Source organism: Dermacentor albipictus, chromosome 2 (assembly GCF_038994185.2).
Source record: "Dermacentor albipictus isolate Rhodes 1998 colony chromosome 2, USDA_Dalb.pri_finalv2, whole genome shotgun sequence".
In the NCBI taxonomy this organism is placed as follows: Eukaryota; Metazoa; Arthropoda; class Arachnida; order Ixodida; family Ixodidae; genus Dermacentor; species Dermacentor albipictus.
Genome location: NC_091822.1, coordinates 95,142,619 through 95,165,623, shown reverse-complemented (window position 1 = coordinate 95,165,623; position 23,005 = coordinate 95,142,619). Strand labels below are relative to the sequence as shown.

Genomic DNA, 23,005 nt, shown 5'->3' with positions numbered 1-23,005 from the left:
TCTTTCTTAACAGTTGGCGTTGAAATCACTGAGGGTTAAAAATAATTTTCTGGAGGGAATATGGAGTCGTGAGGTGAAGTCAGGCCGCCGCCATTTTATACTAGGGTATTCTACTTACGTTGTGCGTTTAGACAAGGTTTATTATGTCACAGACAATTAAGACACAATAGCACATAACCTGATTGGAAGATTTACCACTGTCTTTGAAGAGGAAGGTGTACAATCATTGCATTCTACTGGTGGTTACATGTGGGGCAGAACCATGGAGGTTAACAAGGAAGCTCGAGAACAAGTTAGGGACCGCGTAAAGAGCTATGGAACGAAAAATTGTAGACGTAATGCTAAGAGACATGAACAGAACTGAGTGGATTAGAACTGCCGACGCAAGAATTGGGTGGTGACCCATAGTGTTCTTCGAGCAGGCCGATGAAATGCCCTCCTCGTTTGTAGGTCAGCTTTGTGTACATTTAAAGCGAATAGCATCGCTTTAATTGGCATGCCTTTATTCATCTAGTCAGCTCATTTTCGGCGAGGGGCATGAAGTGGAGAGCGTTTTGGTGGAGCCGGGCTAGGGCGGTGAAAGCAGATAACCTAATGAGAAGAGTGGAGCCAGCGCCTGCGACTGTCCCGCTTCTTCTGGCTTTGCTTTCTGTGTCTGGTAGAAAACCGTGAGGGCGTGCAATGGGAAGGTAAAAATTCAGCTAAACGAAATAACCTTCGAAAAAAATTTGACCGAGCGATGTCGTCTATACTTGCTGAGAGAGCTCGACAACGCTATACTGTTGCGCAAACATATTTTTATATGCATATAGATGCATTTTAATAGGCAGTTTCGAGTAGTCGGTGCCAGAGCAATCGGTGGCCAGCCATCTTCTATTCATTTCGGAACGGGACGGCCTGCAATCTTGTAAGAACCCTTCGCGTTCTTACAACCTTCAAAAGACCTTCCATCGCTCGACATATGTAATTGCGAGGTCCAGAAGCGGACTGATTCTTTCGATGTTAAAATCGTTCTTCCATTGAAAAGACATAGCCGTTCCGCCTGGTGTATCGCATAGGTTACAGTCTTCTTGGTAACTACGAAGGCGCAGTCTGAATAAGACGAATGCATCATCTGCGAGAAGCGTTTTAACAGTAGAGCAGGAATTGTTGTCCTCAAGCAGGTGATTCCCGAACCCCCCTGTTCAATGGACGCATAAAAGAATCCGATAGGCACATCATGCGGCAGTGCATCATGCGGCAGTGCAGGGTAGAAGAATACATCAAAGTTCAGGAAGAGAAAGTTGGAAAAAATATAAAGAAACTATTAAGTCTCACGGAGAATAAATTAAAGTGCGGAGTAACTAAATTAAAAGACCGGCCTTCACACCTTCTATCCTTAGGAAATATACCACGCGATAGCTCTCAAAATCATACAGATTTTCTGGGTGAACACTTTGAACAAATATCCTGTGCATCACACTACAGGGAAACTTTCCTGAAGTTCAAAGGACATGCTGAGCACAGCGCTTCGAGCGCAGATGTGTGCGAAATTAGGCATACAATCAACCATTTAATCTAGCTGGACTTCAGGCATCTCTCAATTGTTGCAATAGCTCGACACCAGATGGTGACCGCATCATGTAAGAAATTATTAAGCACTTGCACCCTGAAACACAAGAACACGCTCCTCTCGCTATTTAATGTAATGTACGCTGTTGGGTACATTCTATCTTGTTGCAAAGAAGCAGTAGTAATTCCCATACTTAAACAAGGCAAGGACCCGTCCTTAGACAGCAGTTACAGAACTGTAGCTTTAGTGTGCTGTCTGGGCAAGCTCCTAATGAGATGGTAAACTGGCACCTAATTTGTCTCCTAGAAAGCACCGAATTATTAGATCCGTGCCAATGTGACTTCCGATAAGGTAGGTCGACAACAGACCACCTATTTGTTTTTCCCCGGGAAACTGGTGTTCTTCAAGGTGGTGTCCTTAGCTGTACACTTTTCATTGTGAAAGTGAGCTCTGTACGCATAGCTATTCCAAGTACAATGTTCTACTCGGTACACGGGGGGATCATATTTAAGTTTTTCGGAATTTCTAAAAATCGCCTGTTGCAGATAACGCAATTCTGGTCCTTCAGCTGGATTTTGCAGAGATGCGAACATTACTGTCACGGGAAATCGAAACACATTTACCTAAATAAAAACTCACTAATTAACTTTTAATATATTTAATCTATGGCACATATCGGAATTTACGAATTGTAGCGTCGAGTTTTCGTGACAAATCCACATCATATGAATTTTCAGCATAACTCCGGTTTGGAGAGATGCGCCAGTAAATTGTCATAAGAAGGGACCACTGTTCCACTCACTTTTTTACCAAAACGATCTTTTATGCATCGAAGCAAAAAAGTATCTGTAACGCCCAGGTATATCGTGCCGCACTTTGGAAAATATATAGAAACTGGTGTCATCCTGCAGACGCATTTCAGTCGATACGTCATGCGATTTCACCGACCACAATTCGTAAATTCCGATATTTACTGTAAGGCAGTTAATTTAGAAGGCAGTTAGTGAATTTCGTTAATTAGTTCAATATGGGTTCTTATTTTTCGAGCTAGTAATGTCCACCTCTTCGAATAATCCAACTCATGGACATTAATTGTATGCTATGTGCCACAGGCTATTATGAAAAGCTTTAAGATGATCACCCCATACGTAGATGACGTGATGATGTGATGAGATTTTCAGCTTAGTTTTCAAACGCAAAGGAGTCTTCATTCCGTAAACTTAGCCAAGAAATGGGTTTCTCACACCTTGAGCACAGTCTAATAAACCCAGCGAAAGTGCTACCACCGTGGCTGACTATGCTGGGGTAACACTTATAACACTCACTTGGCATCCCTCCAGGTAATCCAGAACCAATCCATAAGAATAATTACAAGCAGTTCACGCTCTGCTAATGGAAAATCTCTACTACATGAAAACAATATCCTAACAATTTCAGAACTCACCAAATATAATGTAGGAATTTTATTCTACAAATATATGACTAAGGAACTACCATCAATCTGCTTCTCACCTTGTGACCTAATAGCTCATAGTCACACTAGATTTGCACTCAATAATAATTTTCTTCTACCTAAAGTGCGAACTAACTATGGTAAACAGACTGCGGAATTTTCCACAATATCGCTTTGGAATACCTTACCACCTATCAAAAAAGCAAAAAATTTATACCAATTTAAAAGAGAGCTAAACTCATTCATAATAAATACTTACTGAAACTCTCCTTGTTTGTTTCTTAATCTTAAATTTTATTCCGTTTTTTTTATATTGTCCTGCTGCTAACAAGTGTTCTTATTACTCATATGCTATAAACATGTTTTGATATTACTCTTAGCTCTCATCTGTACTACTGTTGCTTTAAACATTGTATAACATCATACGTGTCTTTAGCAGGAGGCCCCGATACAGTCTTTGACTATGGGACCTCCTTATGTATACTACGCACATGCAGTTATCTGTATTTTACTAATAAATAAATTATGAAATTATGAAAAACGTGACACATCGTTTATCGGGGTTACAAAACACGCTCTATCATCACACATTCGAATGCAATTTTTTAGAGCACAAGTGAAAGTAATCTTGCCTTGAATTTTACACCGACGCACCAAAGTTCTATGATGGCCTGTCTTATGCGGCAGTCGGTCCATCCTTCTCGAAATCTAATGTACTACACCCCCAAACAAACATCTTTATGGTAGAGGCCTATGCAGTACTGTCGGCGGTGAAACATATCTGCAGATCGAACCTCCAAGGAGTAATACTTATAGGCTGTTTAAGCGTTGTTAAAACATTGCATTTGCCAGATAAAGATAAAAATTCTGTTATGAACAACTCTTATTCGCTGTTCTTCTGAGTTCATGCATCAAAACAAGAAGTCGTAATACGCTGGGCATCTGGGCAAGAGGCATCCAGGGTGATGTTGTTGTCGACGGTATATAACAACGAAAGCTGGCAGCTTTTCCATAGCTATCACCGCCACAGAAGTGAAGCCTTTCCTATGAAGGAAACTACACGGAGCTATTGGCAACGTACGTGGGACAGCGAAGCTCTTAATAAGCTCCGCTATTAGGGCCTACTTAAGAAATTGGCAGCCTATGAGAAAAATGCGACCTACAGAGGTTTTTTTCTTTTTTGACGTCGTCGTCGTAGAATAGGCCACATCCCTGTGGCGCGCACTTCTACCTGTGAAATTGTGATGGCCTTCCTATGTGTGATAAATGTAGCGAGTCTCTGACGGTATTTCAAGTCTTTTTGTAGTGTTCAGAAGTGGAAACGCAAAGACAAGAATATTTTCCTCTGGCGCACAGACAATACATTCCCCTCCACCCAGAAATGTTTCGTGGCATAAAGCCCAGCCATTTTTCAACAGCGAGTTAGTAATAGGTTGCTTACAATATTTACATCGCGAGTTATGAGCCCCATATATTCGAGGAACATTCTCTCACTGGAGGTTTCTGCTGCGATATAATTTTTGTAGAGCACACACCTCGCAGTACTTGCGCTCGAGGCCCAGGTGGGGGAACTTTTATTATCATAGCACCCATCACTATTCACTGACATAATTTTCATACTTACAAATTTAGCGCACTTTACAGCGAATAATTTTATGTCTCTTTACATCAGTGTTACATCTACCATGAGCAATTTGTATTTCCTTTAGTAAGTCATCAATATTTTGCATGGTGTTCTTTGGCCGTATTTGGCCCTTGCACAGATAAAAATAAATAAGTAAATCAATAAATGCTGCCTTCTTGGTGTGCACACAACCGTGCCCTGGTAGGTTGAACTGGTTCAAATGGCAGCATCGGGTGCGTAATGTATTTTTACAACGTGCGATTGAGATTGCCCGGCTGCACTCTACGAAGAAAACCCGGAAAGTGATCCGATAAACGCTTCGCTATGAAACGACACAGCAAGACGATCAGCGCTGCCTTTTGATCGTTGCACTGTCTCGTTTTTCTCCCTCGTTGGTTGCATTCAGGACCAGTTTGTATTCATCGGCCACTGTCACCGTGGCTCTCGATCTCCCTATGGTACAGTGGGCCTGACTTCCGGGTGCCTCAGCTCTGCCGCCGCCTCGCAGGTCGACGCCCTGACCATGATCTTGTTGCTCTCCTTGGTGGTGGCCGTCGATTACTGGAACGACTTGGCTCTGTCTCTGGCGCTCGACGTCTCCAAGCGCTTCGGGCTGCGCCGCGGCAAGCTGTTCGCGGTCCTGTGCTCGTGTTGCTTCGTGTGCGCATCGCTTTTCTCCGGCGCCGTGCTGTCGACCACGCTGCTGTGCCTGCTGAACCGCGTGCTGACCACCATGTTCGAGGAGGACATGGACCGGCCCCAGGACCTGGTCGCCCTTCCGACTAGCGCCATCAAAGGTGGCTCGGCGCAGGGCTCGTCGCAGGAGTCGAGCTCACTGCGTTCTGCGATGATCGCTGGGAACCAGGCGCTCTTCGAAAGGCTGACGGAAGTCGTGTTGTCCATGCAGAAGCCAGTCGCCATGGAGCAGAATGCTGCCTCAACCTCGGAGGTAACCGCGCACTTCAATATCGGGTGATGTATGGAATGTGTGTGCTGGGGTGCTGTAAGGCGAGACTATTCCAAGCTGTTTCTATTGCATTCCGGCCGCTAGCCCTCCACGATTAGTAAAAACAAAATATTTTCGCGCCACCTCCACTACGCCCGTATGTCACGCGAAGTCTCGAAAACCGCGAGAACTCCCTGTATCATATAGTGGCCCCACTGAATAATCATGATTACGCCGAACAAAAGAAAAAAAGCATACTTTCCGAGTTTACGCATTTTGCGACATTATAGCCCTCCGTCTCCAGTCTTTCGTATATAGAAGAACCAACCTAGCAACTGATTTCCTTGTTGTTGCAGCGCCGCTGTGTGTAAGCAATGCATACTTAGGACTGTTGGAGAGGCTTGAATACGAGTAGCGGCAAAGGAAAAAAGAAACGGCAATACGACCAGCGGTGGTGTACTGTCGACATTAACGCTACTCCCATTATTCTAAATCACCATTACTACCATTATTGTCAAGCACTAAAGCATTGTATACCCCCCTTCGCAATTCTAGTGTTGTTTTAGAGGGCTCAGGCTCGGTCCGCAGGCTCGGTCCATGCGCTGTAGAAAAAAGAAATTGGCAGAGACATTTAAGACTGCTTGCGTATGGGAATGCGTTATAGAATTATTATGGAACGCGTGTAGCATTATAGCGTTAAGCATTATAGTCCCTTTGGTGAAATGTTTTCGATTGAGTAGAGATAGCACCCATGAAATCCGAAGAACAAGTGACGCACGGGAAGCAACACGCTCATTTCATACACTCGTGACGTGCTGCCACCTCCTACCCATTGGCTGCGCCGTCACGTGCCCAATGACGCACGCACTCAGCCACACCTTTAGTCAGCCAGATGGCTGCGACATGACCTGTGCAATGACGCACGCACTAGGCACAACTTTAGTCAGCTACAACCTGGGAGCCGCCGTGGCGTCGGGAAAGAGTGCTAGTCTCGCACTCTGAAGGTCCGGGCTCGATTCCCGCCTGGACCAAAATGTACCAAATTTTACTTCCGAAGCCTTTAAATTACTTTGTTTACAGGAACCTGCCTGAGAAATTTGATGTCAATCCGCGCGTTTCTGACGTGTTCTTACTCTTTGCGCCGTCGGACATTGACGTGTTTTTACCCCTTGCGCCGTCGGACATTTTTGGTACCACCACCCGGTCCCGCCGCCGGTGATGACGCCGGACTTTCGCGTAATGAAGCAGATAATCATTTCGCATTGAAACATCACCACCTAAGCACTTCGTACAGATGGCTAACCAGCGAAGCCGAAACGTGCGGTCCCGGTGTTTATCACTTGGTTCATTAAACGATGGCTTGGTAGGCTGCCTGATCCTCGGTACGCAGTTGCTGCTTACGCTCAGCTGCTGGAGCCTGTTCTTGTGCCGGGGCTGCAGCATCGGCACGACGTAGAGGAGCTCGTTCCCGGTTCTGCTCGCGGTGCTGCTGATCGAAGGCTACCTGCTCATAAGGAGCGCGTATGACGCTTTGTCCAACCATGTCGCAGTCAGAGAGAAACTGCTGTGCGTGTTCTAGGCTGCGACGCAGAGCAGCAACGTCACTACTGGCGCAACTAATTTAACACCACTTAGATAGCACCTAGATAGCAATCCGATCCTTAACGTCATGTTACCTGGCCCGACTGCCATAAAATCTAGTGGGAATGCCCTCGAGTATGCAACAGTGATTTTCACGTCAGCGCTTTCATTACGCCCGCCTTGTCAGTGGAAATTTCGAGCCAAGTAGCGTGTCGTCATGGATCGGAGTAAACAGGCCTTGTGGTATCTAGGTGCTGTGGGCTAATTGCGCGCCTCTCTTTTCTTTTCGCGCATGCGCACGAGGTTCCGCCGCAGACACATTCGGCGTACAGGTGACCGACAGACGGACGAACGGACGCACGAATCGGCTAGCCATATATAGCTTCGCAGTAAAAACCTTACGTGAAGCAAACAGCTACCCCTAGATGCCGGTTTTCGGTTTGGTAGATTTCGGGCAGTACTGGGTAGTATCAAAGATACATGTATGTTAGATAGTATCTTAGATACTCTTTGGGCACCTTGTATCTCTACCATGATGCGTCTGGCAAGACATGTATCAGTGTCTGATACATGCAAGAATGTATCGTGTATGTAAAGACACAACATAATGCTATCGCAACATCACCGTGCGACACTATAAACGTTAGCTGAACTCCGCTCCTCAAGCTGATACTACTGCCACTAGGCCACCTGAAAAAAATGAATAATTCACTAACAAAAGCTTTACGCCAGCAGATAAGAAAAATTTGAAAAATCATTGTAGCTTTTTGTGCCCTTTTTATACATGATGGGTCACCAAAAAAATGTCGCTACGGGCGTTGTTGCTGCTACACACTTGTCCGCTGATCTGGTGTTGCGTAAACGGTAATACGTTGAAGGACAAGGTAAGACTGCACAGTGGTATTTGAGCCATCGTGCGCATGCATCTTATTGACGTTTTTTTTAACTGTATGGCGACCGGCTAGCTGGTCGGCAAGCCCAGAAGCGACCCCCATCAGTTACATGAGCGACAAGCAAAAACCGCTGACAGTGCCGCGTATAAAGGGCTTTCATGTTAATAGGATAAAGCAATCCCAATAAATTGTTTCGGAAGGAAAATATTATACTGGCAGCAAGAAAGACAAGAATCTGGAGATACTAATGCACATTTTAGTAAAATTAAATTAGAGTGATTAGAGTTAAGACATTTCCAAGCAAACATTTTTCTGCATACGCGTTTGCTGCTATATTACATAGCTCTATAATAAGAAATTTGCGAATGTATCGAAGTATATTAAGATACAAATGGAAAGTATCGTATAGGATACAATAATTGCGGTAGTCCAAAAACAAGAAAGGGGCTGACAGATGGAATGGCACACTGTGATATAAAGTTTGTAAACAGGGATGAAGTGCCTCAGACAGGCTGGCCAACGTTTCGATAGGTGGACCTATCTTCGCCAAAGGCGGCCTCGTCATCCTCGGCGTGTTAGTTTTAAAGGGTTAGTGCAGTGACGTCACGTGCGGGTGTTGTCGCTGGCGGCTGGTTTTAAAGAGAGAGATTACAAGAGGGAACAGGCGCTGTCGTCCGACGTCTGTGAGCCTCATTCTCAAGACGAGGGGACAAGAGCGTGAGAGTGGGCACGCGGGGAGAAAAGAAATAGAAGCAGAAAAAAAGCGAAATCGGTATAACAAACAGGAGGGTGACGCGTGCAGAAGCGGGCGGAGGCAAGTGTACATGGAAGAAGGGGATCGTGCAGTTGGTATAGACGTAAAAACCTGAAAGAGTACATTAAATTGAGTAGTAGGCAGGAAAAAACTTTTTTTTTCGAAATGGAAGAGTGGGTGAGGTCAAGAATTAAAGTTGGCTGGTGGCCTAACGTGTTTTGTGTATTGGTTGATGATATGAGAGTTTCAGATTTAAGTTACAGCTTTTAAAGATTCTAAGTTGCCGCGTGCCAAATTAATTCCTGTCGGGTGTAGGCAATTAAACTTGTGTATGAGGTATGATTCCGTATATTTCCTTTCGCGAGGGGAACGGAAATTTGTTTCTAGTATATAGAGCTTTGCATTGTCAAACATATGTCCATGTTCATTAAAGTGGCTGGCTACTGCTTTGGGTAAATTGTGTTTTGTGTCCGCGCGGTGACCATTGAGTCTTGTATTGATTTGTTGTCCAGTCTCACCTATGTATTGTTTGCTACAAGCGGCGCATTCTAGACAGTAGACTACGTTGCTTGATGTGCAGGTGAAAGCCGAAGTTACCTTGTGTGTGTAATTCGACGCTGTACTTTTTACTGTAGTAGTGGATTGAATGTGTTTGCATGTAGAGCACCTGGGGCGGCCACAGGGATTGGTTCCCAACTTCTTCTTTTTCTGTAGTTTGGCGTGCAGAAGAACATCTTTAAAATTAGTGTTGCGTCTGTAGGCCACTCTGGGAGGGTCGGGAAAAATCTTCTTAAGTTTCTGGTTGCTGGTGAGAATCGGGTAGTATTTACTTAGGATGTTATTCACGTTTGGGAGTGCGTTTGAGAATTTAGTAGTAAGAAGAGGCGTTGCTGTTCTTGTGATCCTCGGGCGGGGCTTGAGGACCTCGGCTCGATCAAGTTTAGTTGCAGCAATGTAAGCTGTTTGAAGGTCACTGTTTGGGTGGTTCCTGTTTGATAGCGTTTCTTTAAGGTGATCGAGTCTATCTATGTAGTCTTGGTTTTCAACGCAAATGCGACGTAGTCGTGTGGCTTGGCCTTTAAAGATGCCTTGTTTGCAATGTCTGGGATGGTGGCTGGTATATTCTAGGTACTGTTGTTTGTGGAAAGGTTTCCTATACAGCGTTGTCTTTAGTTCACCATTGTCAATGCATATTGTTGTGTCCAGAAAGTTTATGCGCTCAGTTGAGGATTCTGATGTGAATTTTATTGTTCGGTGAACAGAATTTAGAAAGGCTACATATTTATCTAGACTGTCTTGACCATGTCCCCAGATTATGAGTATGTCGTCTATGTATCGTAGGTATGTGTGGGGCTTGGTAGTGCAGCGCGATAGGAAATCTGTTTCTAGAATCCCCATAAATATGTTCGCGTAGGTTGGTGCAAAAGGCGTACCCATGCTTGTACCATGTATCTGTAGGTAGTAACTCTCTTCAAATTCGAAGTAGTTATGTGTTAGAACTAATTCAAGGAGAGACAGGTAGACTTCAGTAGAGTGTTGTGCACTGTGTTTAGACAGCGTTTGTTTTATCGAAGATAAACCATCAGGGATTGGAATGTTGGTGTACAGCGCCGTGACGTCTAGCGTTGCGAGAATTGTGTTGTGTGATTACTACTATGCTACTCAAGTCACTTTCAACTCATGTTTTTTTTTGGTGTGTGTGTGTGTGTGTGTGTCTGGGTTTTCTCCTTCTTTTCTGTCTCTTGTGTTACTCGCGCCTCGCGCACAGACCGCTTGACCGGCCGTTCTAATGCCTCAAAAACATGCCGCCAACGACTCCCCCTGAATACCTCCTAACCTTTCGCATCCCCAACACGCTCCCAAAGATTTCCTTAAAGATTTCATTTTTCTCTTTCTTTTTCTTTCATCCCCCCCCCCTTTTGTGTCTTGGTGCCGCCCTGGCTCACCCCCTCCTTTTTTCCCCTTTTTTTCGCTTTTTTTCTGCTTCTATTTCTTTTCTTTTCTCCCCGCGTGCCCACTCTCACGCTCTTGTCCCCTCGTCTTGAGAATGAGGCTCACAGACGTCGGACGACAGCGCCTGTTCCCTCTTGTAATCTCTCTCTTTAAAACCAGCCGCCAGCGACAACACCCGCACGTGACGTCACTGCACTAACCCTTTAAAACTAACACGCCGAGGATGACGAGGCCGCCTTTGACGAAGATAGGTCCTCCTATCGAAACGTTGGCCAGCCTGTCTGAGGCACTTCATCCCTGTTTACAAACATTATATCAATAATTGCGGTAGTATCTTGTAACTGTATCTCAAATACTGGTTGCCCGGGTATCTTGTATAGTATCATGATACAATTGCAAAGTATCTTTGTCCAGCTCTGACACTGCCGGGTAGCTACCACTAACCGCTAGCATAGTCATCAGCCGGCTGCTCTAGCATGCAGTGGACTTAAATTGGTTCGTGACGACGGTTATGACACTTTACAGGCGGGGCAGGCAAGCATCGCTGTAGTGCCGAAGGAACCACAGGAGGCCAAGGAAGGAGGGTTTTCAGCCAAGCGCCGATTCAGCCAGTGGCGCCGGAGGTGGTCCCGGAAGTCGAGTGCGATTGTTCCGCAGGTGATGAGTCTTCTCACTCAAATATTTTTTTTTTCGTGAGCAGGAACGATAGTGCCTCAATCGTGAGAAACCATTTCTTGGGAATCGTTTCAAGGCAGTGAAGTGCGCTTATAGTTCTGTTGTTTGTACACATCCAGCAAGAAGATAGGCAAGAACAAGGATCGTAAGCCTGGTGGAACTGAGCATATAAGCCTTGAATGTCAGACTACCGCAGCAACCGATTTGAATGTACTATATCGACACGGACCACACTTATACACGTGTATTTTGCAGCAGATAGAGCACATGACTCGCCTTCAGTGGTGTTAGTTTTGAAAGCCAGCGAGTATCTGGCAACATTTAAGCGGACACGATTTTCGTTTATACATAAAAGGCTGTAGTAGCATAACGCAAGCCGTTTTTACTGCAGGCGTTGGCTCCACAATGGTGGTTGGGTAAAAACTAGTCTACTAAGTGCTGCGCGAAAAAACTCATTTGTCTGATGCTGAGGCTGCCAACATTCATAAAAGCATAGCAGTACGTTATTCGTATGCTTGTGAATAGAGCCCCTGGAAAACCTTTATTCTTTTTGCTCATTGCCCAGCGAGCCCTGAAATTTGGCAGTCTCGGTACTGTGAGGTAGCCGCATTCGAGGATTATTGGCCAGGCGAGGAAACGCGCCAAAGCAAAGGGCGCGTGTTCACAGGCAACCGAGTTGCGAACAGGCAGGGAAGAGGGGAGCAAATTGGAATGGGGGGGGGGGGAGGTAAAGCCTGGGAGGGGGCGTCGTGCGGGAGCTCTCGCAATGCAACGGTTTCGAGACCCAAATTTGGAAATGTGTTTGGCTTGAAATCAGGGGTGTAATTAGGACTGAAGCAAAGGCCAATGGGACGTCTCGCATTGGGCGCTCACGAAAAAACTAAAATGAAGCTGTACAGGGTGATATGGGCTGGACAAGTTTTCAAGTGAGGGTAACTAAGAATAAAATTTATTTCGAAGAACATCTGAGGAACATAAAAAATAAATGGGTTGCGAAAGTGTTCAGGTATTTGTACAGAAAAGACATTGATTCACAGTGGAGTAAAATAACTAGGAAGCTTACTAGCAAGTATATACGGCTGGTATACTAAGCAACACGCTGACAAACATCGTCAAACGCAATGTCAGAGAGGCTGGGACAATCTCCTGTGTGGCAGTAATGGAAAAGAAACCTGGTCTGAGTAAGTACCCAAGTGGTAAATAGGAAATCAGGAAAAAGCTATTTGTGGTAACTCAAAGGGAATTAAGCTATGTGTTTTTCGAAGCGAGATCAGGATGCCTTAGAACGCATAGTTATAAAGCGAGGTACACCATGGAAGAAGAAGCATGGGCTTGCCGCGGTAAAACTATGGAAACATTTTTTTAGAACGTGGAGATATCTACACAGCTGTCGGTTTAGGCTCCTCTGACCATCTTGAAGGTTCAGGGATAGCGGAGCGAAAGTAAACGTTTCCGCTATAGAAATTAGTAAAAGGTTATTGGAGGTTTGGTGCCAGAAAGGTAGGGCCAACCCAATCAACGGAGGCGTACAAGAGCCAAGTTCCCAATATTGGTTCGAAAGTTTGATGCTTGGAATTAATTCTTTGTGTTTTTCATATCCAATCAACGGAGGCGTACAAGAGCCAAGTTCCCAATATTGGTTCAGAAAGTTTGATGCTTGGAATTAATTATTTGTGTTTTTCATATATAAAAGAGAGGTAGGACGCTATAGCCGCATTTACATGAATGCGACAGTGTCGCATCGCATCGCATTTCTAGTGCATCACATTCATGTAAACAGCAGTAATGCGCTAGGAAGGCGCATCGCATTAATGCGCCAGGTGAGGGTAGATTTACGGGCGCGAGTCGACTGATAGGTTACGCCTATCATTCTTCTTTCCAGAGCTCGTTGCGTCGTCCTCAATTTAAGTAGAACCCTTTTCGTAAGCCTGCAGGTTTCTGCCCCGTACGTGAGTGCTGGTAAGACACAGCTGTTATACACTTTCCTCTTGAGGGATAATGGCAACCTGCTGTTCATGATCTGAGAATGCCTGCCAAACGCATCCCAGCCCATTCTTATTCTTCTGATTATTTCACTCTCATGATGCGGATCAGCAGTCACTACCTGTCCTAAGTAGATGTATTCCCTTACCACCTCCAGTGCCTCGCTACCTATCGTAAACTGCTGTTCCCTTCCGGGACTGTTAAGCATTACTTTAGTTTTCTGCAGATTAATTTTCAGGCTCACCCTTCTGCGCTTTGCCTGTTCAGGTCAGTGAGCATGCATTGCAATTGGTCCCCTGAGTTACTAAGCAAGGCAAAATCATCAGCGAATCGCAAGTTACTAAGGTATTCTCCATGAACTTTTATCCCCAATTTTTCCCAATCCAGGTCTCTGAATACCTCCTGTAAACACGCTGTGAATAGCATTGGAGAGATCGTACCTCCCTGCCTGACGCCTTTCTTTATTGGGATTTTGTTGCTTTCTTTATGGAGGACTATGGTGGCTGTGGAGCCGCTATAGATATATTTCAGTATTTTTACATACGGCTCGTCTACACCCTGATTCCGCAATGCCTCCATGACTGCTGAGGTTTTGACTGAATCAAACGCTTTCTCATAATCAATGAAAGCTATATATATTGGTTGGTTATATTCCGCACATTTCTCTATCACCTGATTGATATTGTGAATGTGATCTATTGTTGAGTAGCCTTTACGGAATCCTGCCTGGTCCTTTGGTTGAAGGAAGTCTAAGGTGCTCCTGATTTTATTTGCGATTACCTTAGTAAATACTTTGTAGGCAACGGACAGTGAGCTGATCGGTCTATGATTTTGCAAGTCTTTGGCGTCCCCTTTCTTATGGATTAGGATTATGTTAGCGTTCTTCCAAGATTCCGGTACGCTCGAGGTCATGAGGCATTGTGTATACAGGGTGGCCAGTTTTTCTAGAACAATCTGCCCACCATCCTTTAACAAATCTGCTGTTACCTGATCCTCCCCAGCTGCCGTCCCCCTTTGCATAGCTCCCAAGGCTTTCTTTACTTCTTCCGGCGTTACTTGTGGAATTTCGAATTCCTCTAGACTATTCTCTCTTCCATTATACAGCACCCTTCCTAATTCAGCACTGCACTGCAAATTCAGTTACACTAGCCTGACTCTTTGTCCAGAGTCGGCGCTTGGACCACAAAACACAACTTTATCATCATCATCATCATCATCATCGTCGTCGTCATCATCATCATCATCATCATCGATTGATTGATTGATTGATTGATTGATTGATTGATTGATTGATTGATTGATTGATTGATTGATTGATTGATTGATTGATTGATTGATTGATTGATTGATTGATCCTTCAGGGTAATGCCCTTCATGCTACATTCTCAGCTCCACTTTAATATCATCACCGGTCCCAATGCAGGAGCAAGTGAAGGCGCTGATAACAGATGCAGGAAAGACGGCAGTCGTCGATTCAACCACCGAGCACGCTACAGCTGAAGGCGGAGCAAGGCCGGATGAGGCAACTGCAGCTCAAGATGTCAATTTGTCGGCGGACACCGGAAATCAGGCTTCGACAAGCGGAGCGCCTCCGGCGCTTAGGACTCTCGTTCGAGTTAATCTTGATGAAAAAGGTGATGGTCACACTTTCAACTTTCTTTTTTTGCAGGATTACACATTGCCTCTCGCCATACTATTGAAGCTATATGTGCACCGTTATAGGAACAATGATGTAGCCTGGTGCATTTCTTGCTGAGATTTATCTCGCCCAGTTTTGTATAGTTCTAGTAATTGAACTAACCACATGCGCCATCACTGAAGCGTCGCGAACTCAGTGGGTATCATGAACACGAACCTCTTGGAATGCAAGCTTAAGCTTTTGGTGATTATGACGAACACATTCATTTACAATAAAACTTGCACAAGAAAGCCGTCGAAAAAATCCAGGACTTAATTCGTATGTCTACCTTCCTAACTGGTATTTCAGCGCTTACTTGAGTGTTCTGCTTGCCATCGCAGCGTTTGCCCGAAGTACTCTGGTATGTTGCTAGGGTTCAAGAGCGAAGTATGCAAAAGTGCACTTCTTGCGGTGGCATTTTTACGAGTCACTTGGAGTCCGAGCCGATTCTCTGAACAATGTTGACTGGCACTGGTTCCCAGCTATGACGGCCTTATACCACCACAGCGAGCAAAAATTTCCGAAATGTGTACCTTGAAATAATGAAACTGCGAAACAAGATAAAGCAGAAGGAATAGCACGTCAAGATTTTTTTAGCTAAGCTTATTTGCTTATTCAATGCATTAACCTTGAGGCTGCCTTTCGCATTTTAGGACTGTATTCTGCGGACGTAAACACTATCTGAGGTGTGAAATCTCGCGTCTTTGTCACTTCAGATGAAAATATGCCACGCCTTCTTTTCACTTCAGAAATTAATAGATGTATCGTAATCATGAAGACCACATCGCAATATTTTATCATTTTATTTGAGGAGTTACCCCACAAGAACAATAAAACATCCGCATTGACATTATTTTACCAAGTCCTAATCCTAAAACCTACAAACGTAGCCACAATGAAATAGATGACAGGCTTCCTCTTCTCCATCCTTAGGTGCTTTCAGCCCGATGACGCCGTTCGTCGTCGAGAAGAAAGTGTCGCTGGATGAGCAGCGCAAGCTGGAGGCACCCTATCGGTTTGGCGCCTCAGCGACGAATCCAGACCAGAGCAGAGCCAACATACGCAGGGTGTCGCAGTCGATATTGCAGAGCAGTTTCAGCAAGACGCAAGAGCCGGGCACACGCAGCCGTACCTTGAACAGGCTTTTCGGGCGGAACTTCTCCAAGAGTCACCCAAGCAGCACGAGGAGCGGAGCCTCCAATCTGGTCACTAAAAGCAGAAAACGCTCGAAGGTGCTTCGCAGCCTCAGCGTCATTGCTGGCTTCTTTAGCAGGCGTTTCTCGGAAACGCAGCCCAGGCTGGCCGACGAAGATGGCGTCCACGCGCACGACCAACCCGCCGCCGCCCGAAGGTCCCTGGCGGATGCCAAGCGCCACGTCGTAGAAAACGAAGCCAAGCCCGACACCGACAAATTGGCGGCGATGGATGGTCCTTCTGCTGTAGGCCGCGTCGGGACGTCTGCACAGTACCGTGCGCCGTACGTTGGAGCGACGTTGGTCACCCTTTCCGCTCAGACAGACCCTGGCGCTTCTAAAGCACCAGTGGTCGAGCCTCGCCCCGATGTCTCCACCAAGGACCCTTCCACCACCATTACGGGTACAGTGCGCGCAACTGGCAATCATGGTCCACCCGTGGCTATTACCAAGTCATCAGGTTCAAATCTCGCAGTTTCCGCTACCGCGGCTGTCACTACTCCGGTTCTGGACACGGATGCTGCCTCAGCGTCGCGCGAGCTCAGCTGTGTTCGTCCGGCCAAACCAACTCGCGAAAAGAGAGTCAGTGGTGGTGACACGCTGACACAGGGGAAGAAGCTGCAGAATGGAGATCCCGTTACGGCCAAGGCCGAGAAAGTCGGCAACGACCAAAATACCCCCGTTCCCAGCATGCGTGAGCCCTCGGTGTCACAAGAGTGTAGCTCCGTTCGCCCGACCAAACGAGTTGGCCAAAAGAGTGCCACGGGTGGGCGCACGCCGCTATGCGGGAAGAAGCTGCAGCCTGGCGGTCTCGTGACCACCAAGCCGGATGTTCAAGTCGGCGGCGACCTAAAAGTTGAAAACGTGGCTCGTAAAAGCGATGAGAAGCCAGGTTTCGAGGAAACTCGCAAGGAACGTCGTGAGGCAAACGAACAGATGGCCGTGGTTACCGACACCATCGCTACACAGGACAACTTCAAAAGCGAAGGAAAAGGGTCGCGTGGTGTCGAATCGCTCAACACGGAAGTGCACCATGAATCGCATTCAAACAAAGATAAAAGTGATGCCAGCAAGAAAGGCAACAGGTCTGGGAAGAAAAGCAAAGGCTCGACGCCCTCATCTCGCCGCCAGTCTTCGCATCCCAAGAGCAGAGCGTCCGTATGTGAAAATTCGCCAGAATCTCAAACTACGCCGAAGCATGAAGGACAGACACAGAGCGAACGTTCAGGTCCCGAGTCTTACGTCAAAGTAGGTCAACAGTCGGTAATGAGACCTTCTGGAGCCGTTTCGTATGAGAATAACGAGAAACCGCACAGTGAAGATGATAATCAAGCTGCTCCCACCCTTGCAAAAGAAGCAGCGCAGCCTAGCGTTAGAGCATCTGACAAAACCCGTCACAGCTTGCCCGAAGAAGGCGTTGAGCAAAAGCAGGTGTCCTCGCAGTCAGACTCTAGTAAATTGTCCGCATCGACCGCAACCGAGTTCGAGAGGGGAGCTGTGCGACGGAAAGCCGGCAGCAGCGACGGTAGCGTCCTCCGTAACTCGAGCCGCAAGTCCAAAGCTCCCGCCAGGCACGACCAAAGTATAGACTCCCCGGCAGCTAAGGGCACCGCTAAGGAACGTAAGCAACATGCCAATGCGTACCCCGACGGTAAAGAGACGCAGACTGAGAAACTTAAGCCCGAGGAAGAATCGCGTTGCAAACTTCATACCAATGACACGGATAAACTGCCGCATCCGCATGAAATCGCGAAAGCGCTTGAAAGCACAGCGGTGCGAGAAGATGAAAAGGTGCTTGAGGCTGCGAAATCGAATGAACCGGCGAAGCCTGCCAGTTCTTCGAGGACTTTTGTAGATCAAGTGCATAAGTCCGCGACGAGTATAAGGCCATTAATAGATCAGCAGCTTCAGCCCGTTCCTATCATAAGCAGTGTATCGATTCGCAACGCTCGGCGTGCTTCTGGAACGAGCGTGAAAACTCCTCGGCGGAAGCAATCCGTCGTATCCTTCCACACAGGCACCAAGGAAGCGGCGCTGGAATTCGATCCGAAGCACCTTCCTGAAGAAGTGGTGAGTGGGATTAAGCAACGTGCTCGAGCACGTAATCAGTGCTCTGCATGTGTCGCGTGTCTGGTGTCTTCGCAGCCGAAGGCGTTCGCGCATCTGGAAGAGATGGGACCAAAACTATCGAAGAAGAAGAGCCTGTCCACTATTCTCAAGGCATCCGGCTCGGCGACGACGCCCCGATGCGAACCCTTGGTCGACTTCGGCGATACCCACTTCACTCTGATCAGGTTTGTGCGTGCTTAAGGAATGACGTTCCCAGCGATTTAAGTTGTGAAAGAAAATGTGCGGAACGCTGCCTAAAAACAATGCCTAGAAATACAGGACTTGTCCGGAGTGTTGTCACCTGTATCGAAGCTTTGTATGATTGGGAATTGATGAAATGCCAGGGACTTTCGTCTGACACCTTTCCACGAGTGGCTCACGTAACCACACCTTAGGCGTCTGCGCGCATGAGGACGGCCAGTTAATACGTATAGCGACGCTTCGCTTGCGAACGACCTGAATGCCCTAGTTGTCATAATGAAACTCGAGTGGGAAGCATCATTGAAGATTAGTCGCCGAAACCGATCCTTGTGATTTTTCAGCTTGTATTCGACGGTGTGGCGGTGTCTTTTCACTATGATGTCTTCTACTCGTCTCCCAATGTAGGAAGTTAGGAGCATAAAGTTAGCGTGTTCGCAGCCTCTGTTATAAAAAAAAATAGAGAGTAGGTTGTAGATGGTTCCACAGTGAAAGTGAAACAGCCAATGAAGCGCCCACCAGAACTTGCGATTGTTGTCTCGCGCGGAGCTCTTGGAATTAACAGTAACATAAGAGCCCGGCCCACACGCATATATAAAGGTTCTTTCACGTAACTTGAACCAAGGATTTAAAAGATGTGGTAGTCACAGTAAACATCGGCTGCAGCTGGAATAGAATAACACCATATGGTTTACCGTAACGTGGCGCACCTTAATGTTTTTTATATCCTGCTCGATTAGTTAATTAACTAAGATTAATTATGCAATATTCTAAATATTCACTTTATGACCAAGTGCGCTTCGTTGCGTTGTAGAGGGGATTCAGAAACGACCGGTCCAACTTTCCGTGGCAACGTACAATTTGCGTGTCGATTTCTTTCGGCGTTTAAAGAAATCCCGTTAAATATGAAATCAAACCAGGTGACTGCGCTCATGCGTTATCGTATTGCAGCGCTCTCAACCGTGCGTCGAGCCCATCGCTTATCAGGGACGACGGCGCTTCCTTTCTGTGCGCCACCCCCAAAAATGCTGTCGCAGTGTGAAGCCGTTGCCTATACTGACGGGCAACTTTCTGTGGCTGTGAAGGTAAAGCTACGAGCGCGTGGCTGCTGCATATGTGTTACTGCGCCAAGTAGTTCGGCAGCATTTGAGAGTGCTTTTGGTGCTTTTGGTTGCTCGGAACAGACGCTGAATCAACGCAGCTTCCACGTGCGACGGTTTCGCGTTTCCCCAGACGCGGAAGGGAAAGGCCGCAAACTAAGTAAACCTTTACGCTCAGTTGTGTGTTCTGTCTTATTTACCTTTTGCTAATAAGGTGTTTATGTTTTCTCTTCCACACCCTAAACTAACGTGTATCAGAAACGCGGGACCGTTTTCTGAAGCACTCTCACTTTCCCTTCATAGCTGAAGAATGTTGTCTGCCAGGATAGAGCCGGAGTCGGTTACTTCGCCACGGTCCGCGCGCGGGGTTCTTTCGCACGAGGCGCGGTTGAGAGCGCTGCAATACGATAGTGCATGAGCGCAGTCACGTGGTTTGATTTCATAGTTCGCGGGCTTTCTTTAAACGACGAGGAAAATCAGCATGCAGCATGCACGTTGCGACAAAAAAAAAGGGGATCGGTCGTTTCCGAATCCCCCCCCCCCACCCCCACCCCACAACGCAACGAAACGCACTTTGCCTTGAAGCGAATAATAAGATGTTTGCATCAGACATCTAAGTTAAGTAACTAATTAAGTGAAATATAAAAGATACTCTAAGGTGTGCCACATGCAAGACGCCAAGCTATATGCCATTGGTTTCATTCAGCTGCGATTAACCACTTCTTTAAAATCGGTAGTTCAAGCTGCGTGAAACAGCCTGTACATGTAGTCCCACATTCACGTCTATCATCGCCACTTTGGATGGGACTTCTGACATTTGACATATTGAAGTGTGACATTTTGAAGTGCCAGCATCTCCAAAGATATCAGGTTATGCGTGAATACTGCTCGAGGAGCAAAGGTACGCTGAACTCGCATAGACACAGCTGTAGGAAACTGCTTACATGCTCATCAAGCCATCATCCAAAGAGAATAATGAATTGATGAAAATTACGTTTGCTCGTGGAGTCGCGTCACTAACCTGCTCTAAGTATACTTCACGAAAAACCACGCAACTTTAGCATTTAAACTCATGCACGTATGGATTTTGTGCAACCGGGCCTCGTTCCATTCTTCTGGTTAACAGAGAAAACGACGGCGATAATTGTTTTGTACTTCAACTTGCTTCTGTTGCACTTATTGCTTACTGATTACGCGATAACTATTCTTTGCGAGTTGTTCCTTCGCTACAGTTGCATTTATGGCACCTCGAGTGCCATTTCCACGACGCTTTACCAGCGTGTCTTCAATCAATCAATCAATCAATCAATCAATCAATCAATCAATCAATCAAAAAGTGAGCTTTATTTATACAAGTCAAGTAATGTGTACAAAATAGTTGGACCAATAGCCTATGTGGCTAGTAGCTGGTCCAATACACAATAGTACATGTACAGGTCAACCAAATACATATCTGCTCAATGACTAGACTTTAGCGATTTAGTAGCGAAAGACAAGGATCAGAGGACAGAACACAACTGTCCGGGTTTCTGCTTGGACAAGTTTCGCTATTCTCGCGCGCGTTGCTCATTTTAGTCCCGTCGAACGCTGAATTCGATTTCCGAGTGCCTAACCGAACGGCTATACAGTGCTCCAGTGCCAATGAATTGCGTCACATTTTGATGGAGCGAATTTATTTGCCTCAAATCACACACACATCTGCCTTCTGGCGCTTGCAGCCCTCTGCTCAGCCCGACGCGTGCATCGCACCCGCGTCCTCTCTCGTCCAGCAGCCGCCTCTCTCGGATCTCGACGGGCAGCCTGTCTTCGCTGGCCGACAGCGACGCCCACAGCTTTGGGCGGCAGCCCATCACCCTACGACGCATGACCCGCACCCGCGGCTACGGCTTCGAGGACACCACCACGCGCAGCGCCGACAACCGGCCCTCTATGTTGGGTGACGCCGCGCTCTTCAATGCTTTTAATCGGACACTACGTTTACAATGGTCACTTAAGGAAACGCTAAAGGAAGGTAATAAGTCGAGCCATGATCGACACATTGTTCGCCTAGAAGCCTGTCATCGTTGTCTGTGTACCAGTATGATTGTTGCGTAGAAAATTGCCACCGAAGTCCCGCTGCGGCTGCTTCTTAATTTGAAACGCCCGCGTCAGAACGGACTTGTCGGCGTAATCCCCACGTGACCTACCTTTGTGCCGCTTTCTGTGACGCGCTGACGTGAATGCGCCAGGTAGAGCCACTTCAGTATTTCATTTTCTCCGCTTTCTCATTTACAAAAAATATGCTTCGAATTCGTCTCACTACAAATGGTCAATTCGTTATCAAAAAGTCTGATCTTTGAATTAAGCTTGGCCCAATTTTTTCAATGTTCATTTAACGTCTTTTGGGGCACACGCGTGCCTATCAATCCTTGTCATACGAGCAGACGAATAATACTTGTTGGGGGGCTAGTTGGTGCATGTTTCCAGAAGAGGGTTATAGCGCCGAAAAAACACAACGAATGCGCCTGTCCCGTCTCGCTTGCTGTGTGTTGTGTTTTTTCGGCGCTATAACCCTCTTCTGGAAAGCAGACGAATATTTGCAAAACCAATGCACGTAGGTGCTTTGCAGTTTTAATTCCCCACCTCAAGGAAGATGTTCCCTATTTTGCCGTGGTATTGTTAATACGGCTCGGTAAAAAATCATTTGATGAATAGGACAATAAAGTTGTGATACAAACTTGTCTTGCTGATTATGCGGCTAAATGTTGAGGAGTAGTAGTACGGCGCCCGTATTACAACCGTGGAGTTCATTGCGCGAACCCAGTAGATTACTCGAGGCTTTTTTTCTAATTTCTAAGCAAACTCGCCATCTAGGTCACTTAGCTCACCAGCATTGCTTATCGCCGTAAAATGCCACCATTCCAATGAATGGAGCCTTGGTGAAACAGGAAAGGCGACACGAGGAAAACCTTGTGGCTACACCATATTAAGGTTCCCACATATAGCTCACTGTGTTGTCATAAATTTTTATTACGCCAGCACGGAACTACATTATATAACAGCACAAAACGACAAAACACAAAGGCAAAGGATTCGGGTGTTCGTGCCTTGTCGCTTCGCACTATTATTGTAAAATACAAGCACACGAAACCACCAAAGCTTCCATCCTTTTGCACGGGACGAGCTTTTTTTTTTGTGAACGAATGCATTGCATTTGAAAAGGTCGAAAGATCCAAACTAGCGGCTTTTGAGCACATTTCGCGCACAAGAGTGGCCCAAATACTTGATAGTACCATGAAACTAGCGCCATCTCTGTGGCTCTGGTATCAAATAG

At 46.3% G+C, this 23,005-nt stretch overlaps 1 protein-coding gene across 4 annotated transcripts in view; it reads left to right on the top strand.

The window, feature by feature from the left end:
• Nucleotides 1–23,005, top strand: part of LOC135902684 (serine-rich adhesin for platelets-like) — a 56,253-nt gene that overhangs the window by 5,073 nt on the left and 28,175 nt on the right. For 3 of the 4 annotated variants that reach the window (XM_070533751.1, XM_065432892.1, XM_065432891.1), the window contains exons 4-9: nucleotides 5,036–5,578; nucleotides 11,282–11,413; nucleotides 14,838–15,048; nucleotides 16,026–18,355; nucleotides 18,431–18,579; nucleotides 21,411–21,628. In XM_070533751.1, the coding sequence (XP_070389852.1) occupies nucleotides 5,036–5,578; nucleotides 11,282–11,413; nucleotides 14,838–15,048; nucleotides 16,026–18,355; nucleotides 18,431–18,579; nucleotides 21,411–21,628 (3,583 nt within the window). The remainder of the gene's footprint in view (nucleotides 1–5,035; nucleotides 5,579–11,281; nucleotides 11,414–14,837; nucleotides 15,049–16,025; nucleotides 18,356–18,430; nucleotides 18,580–21,410; nucleotides 21,629–23,005) is intronic. The other variant, XM_065432894.1, reaches the window with a different exon arrangement.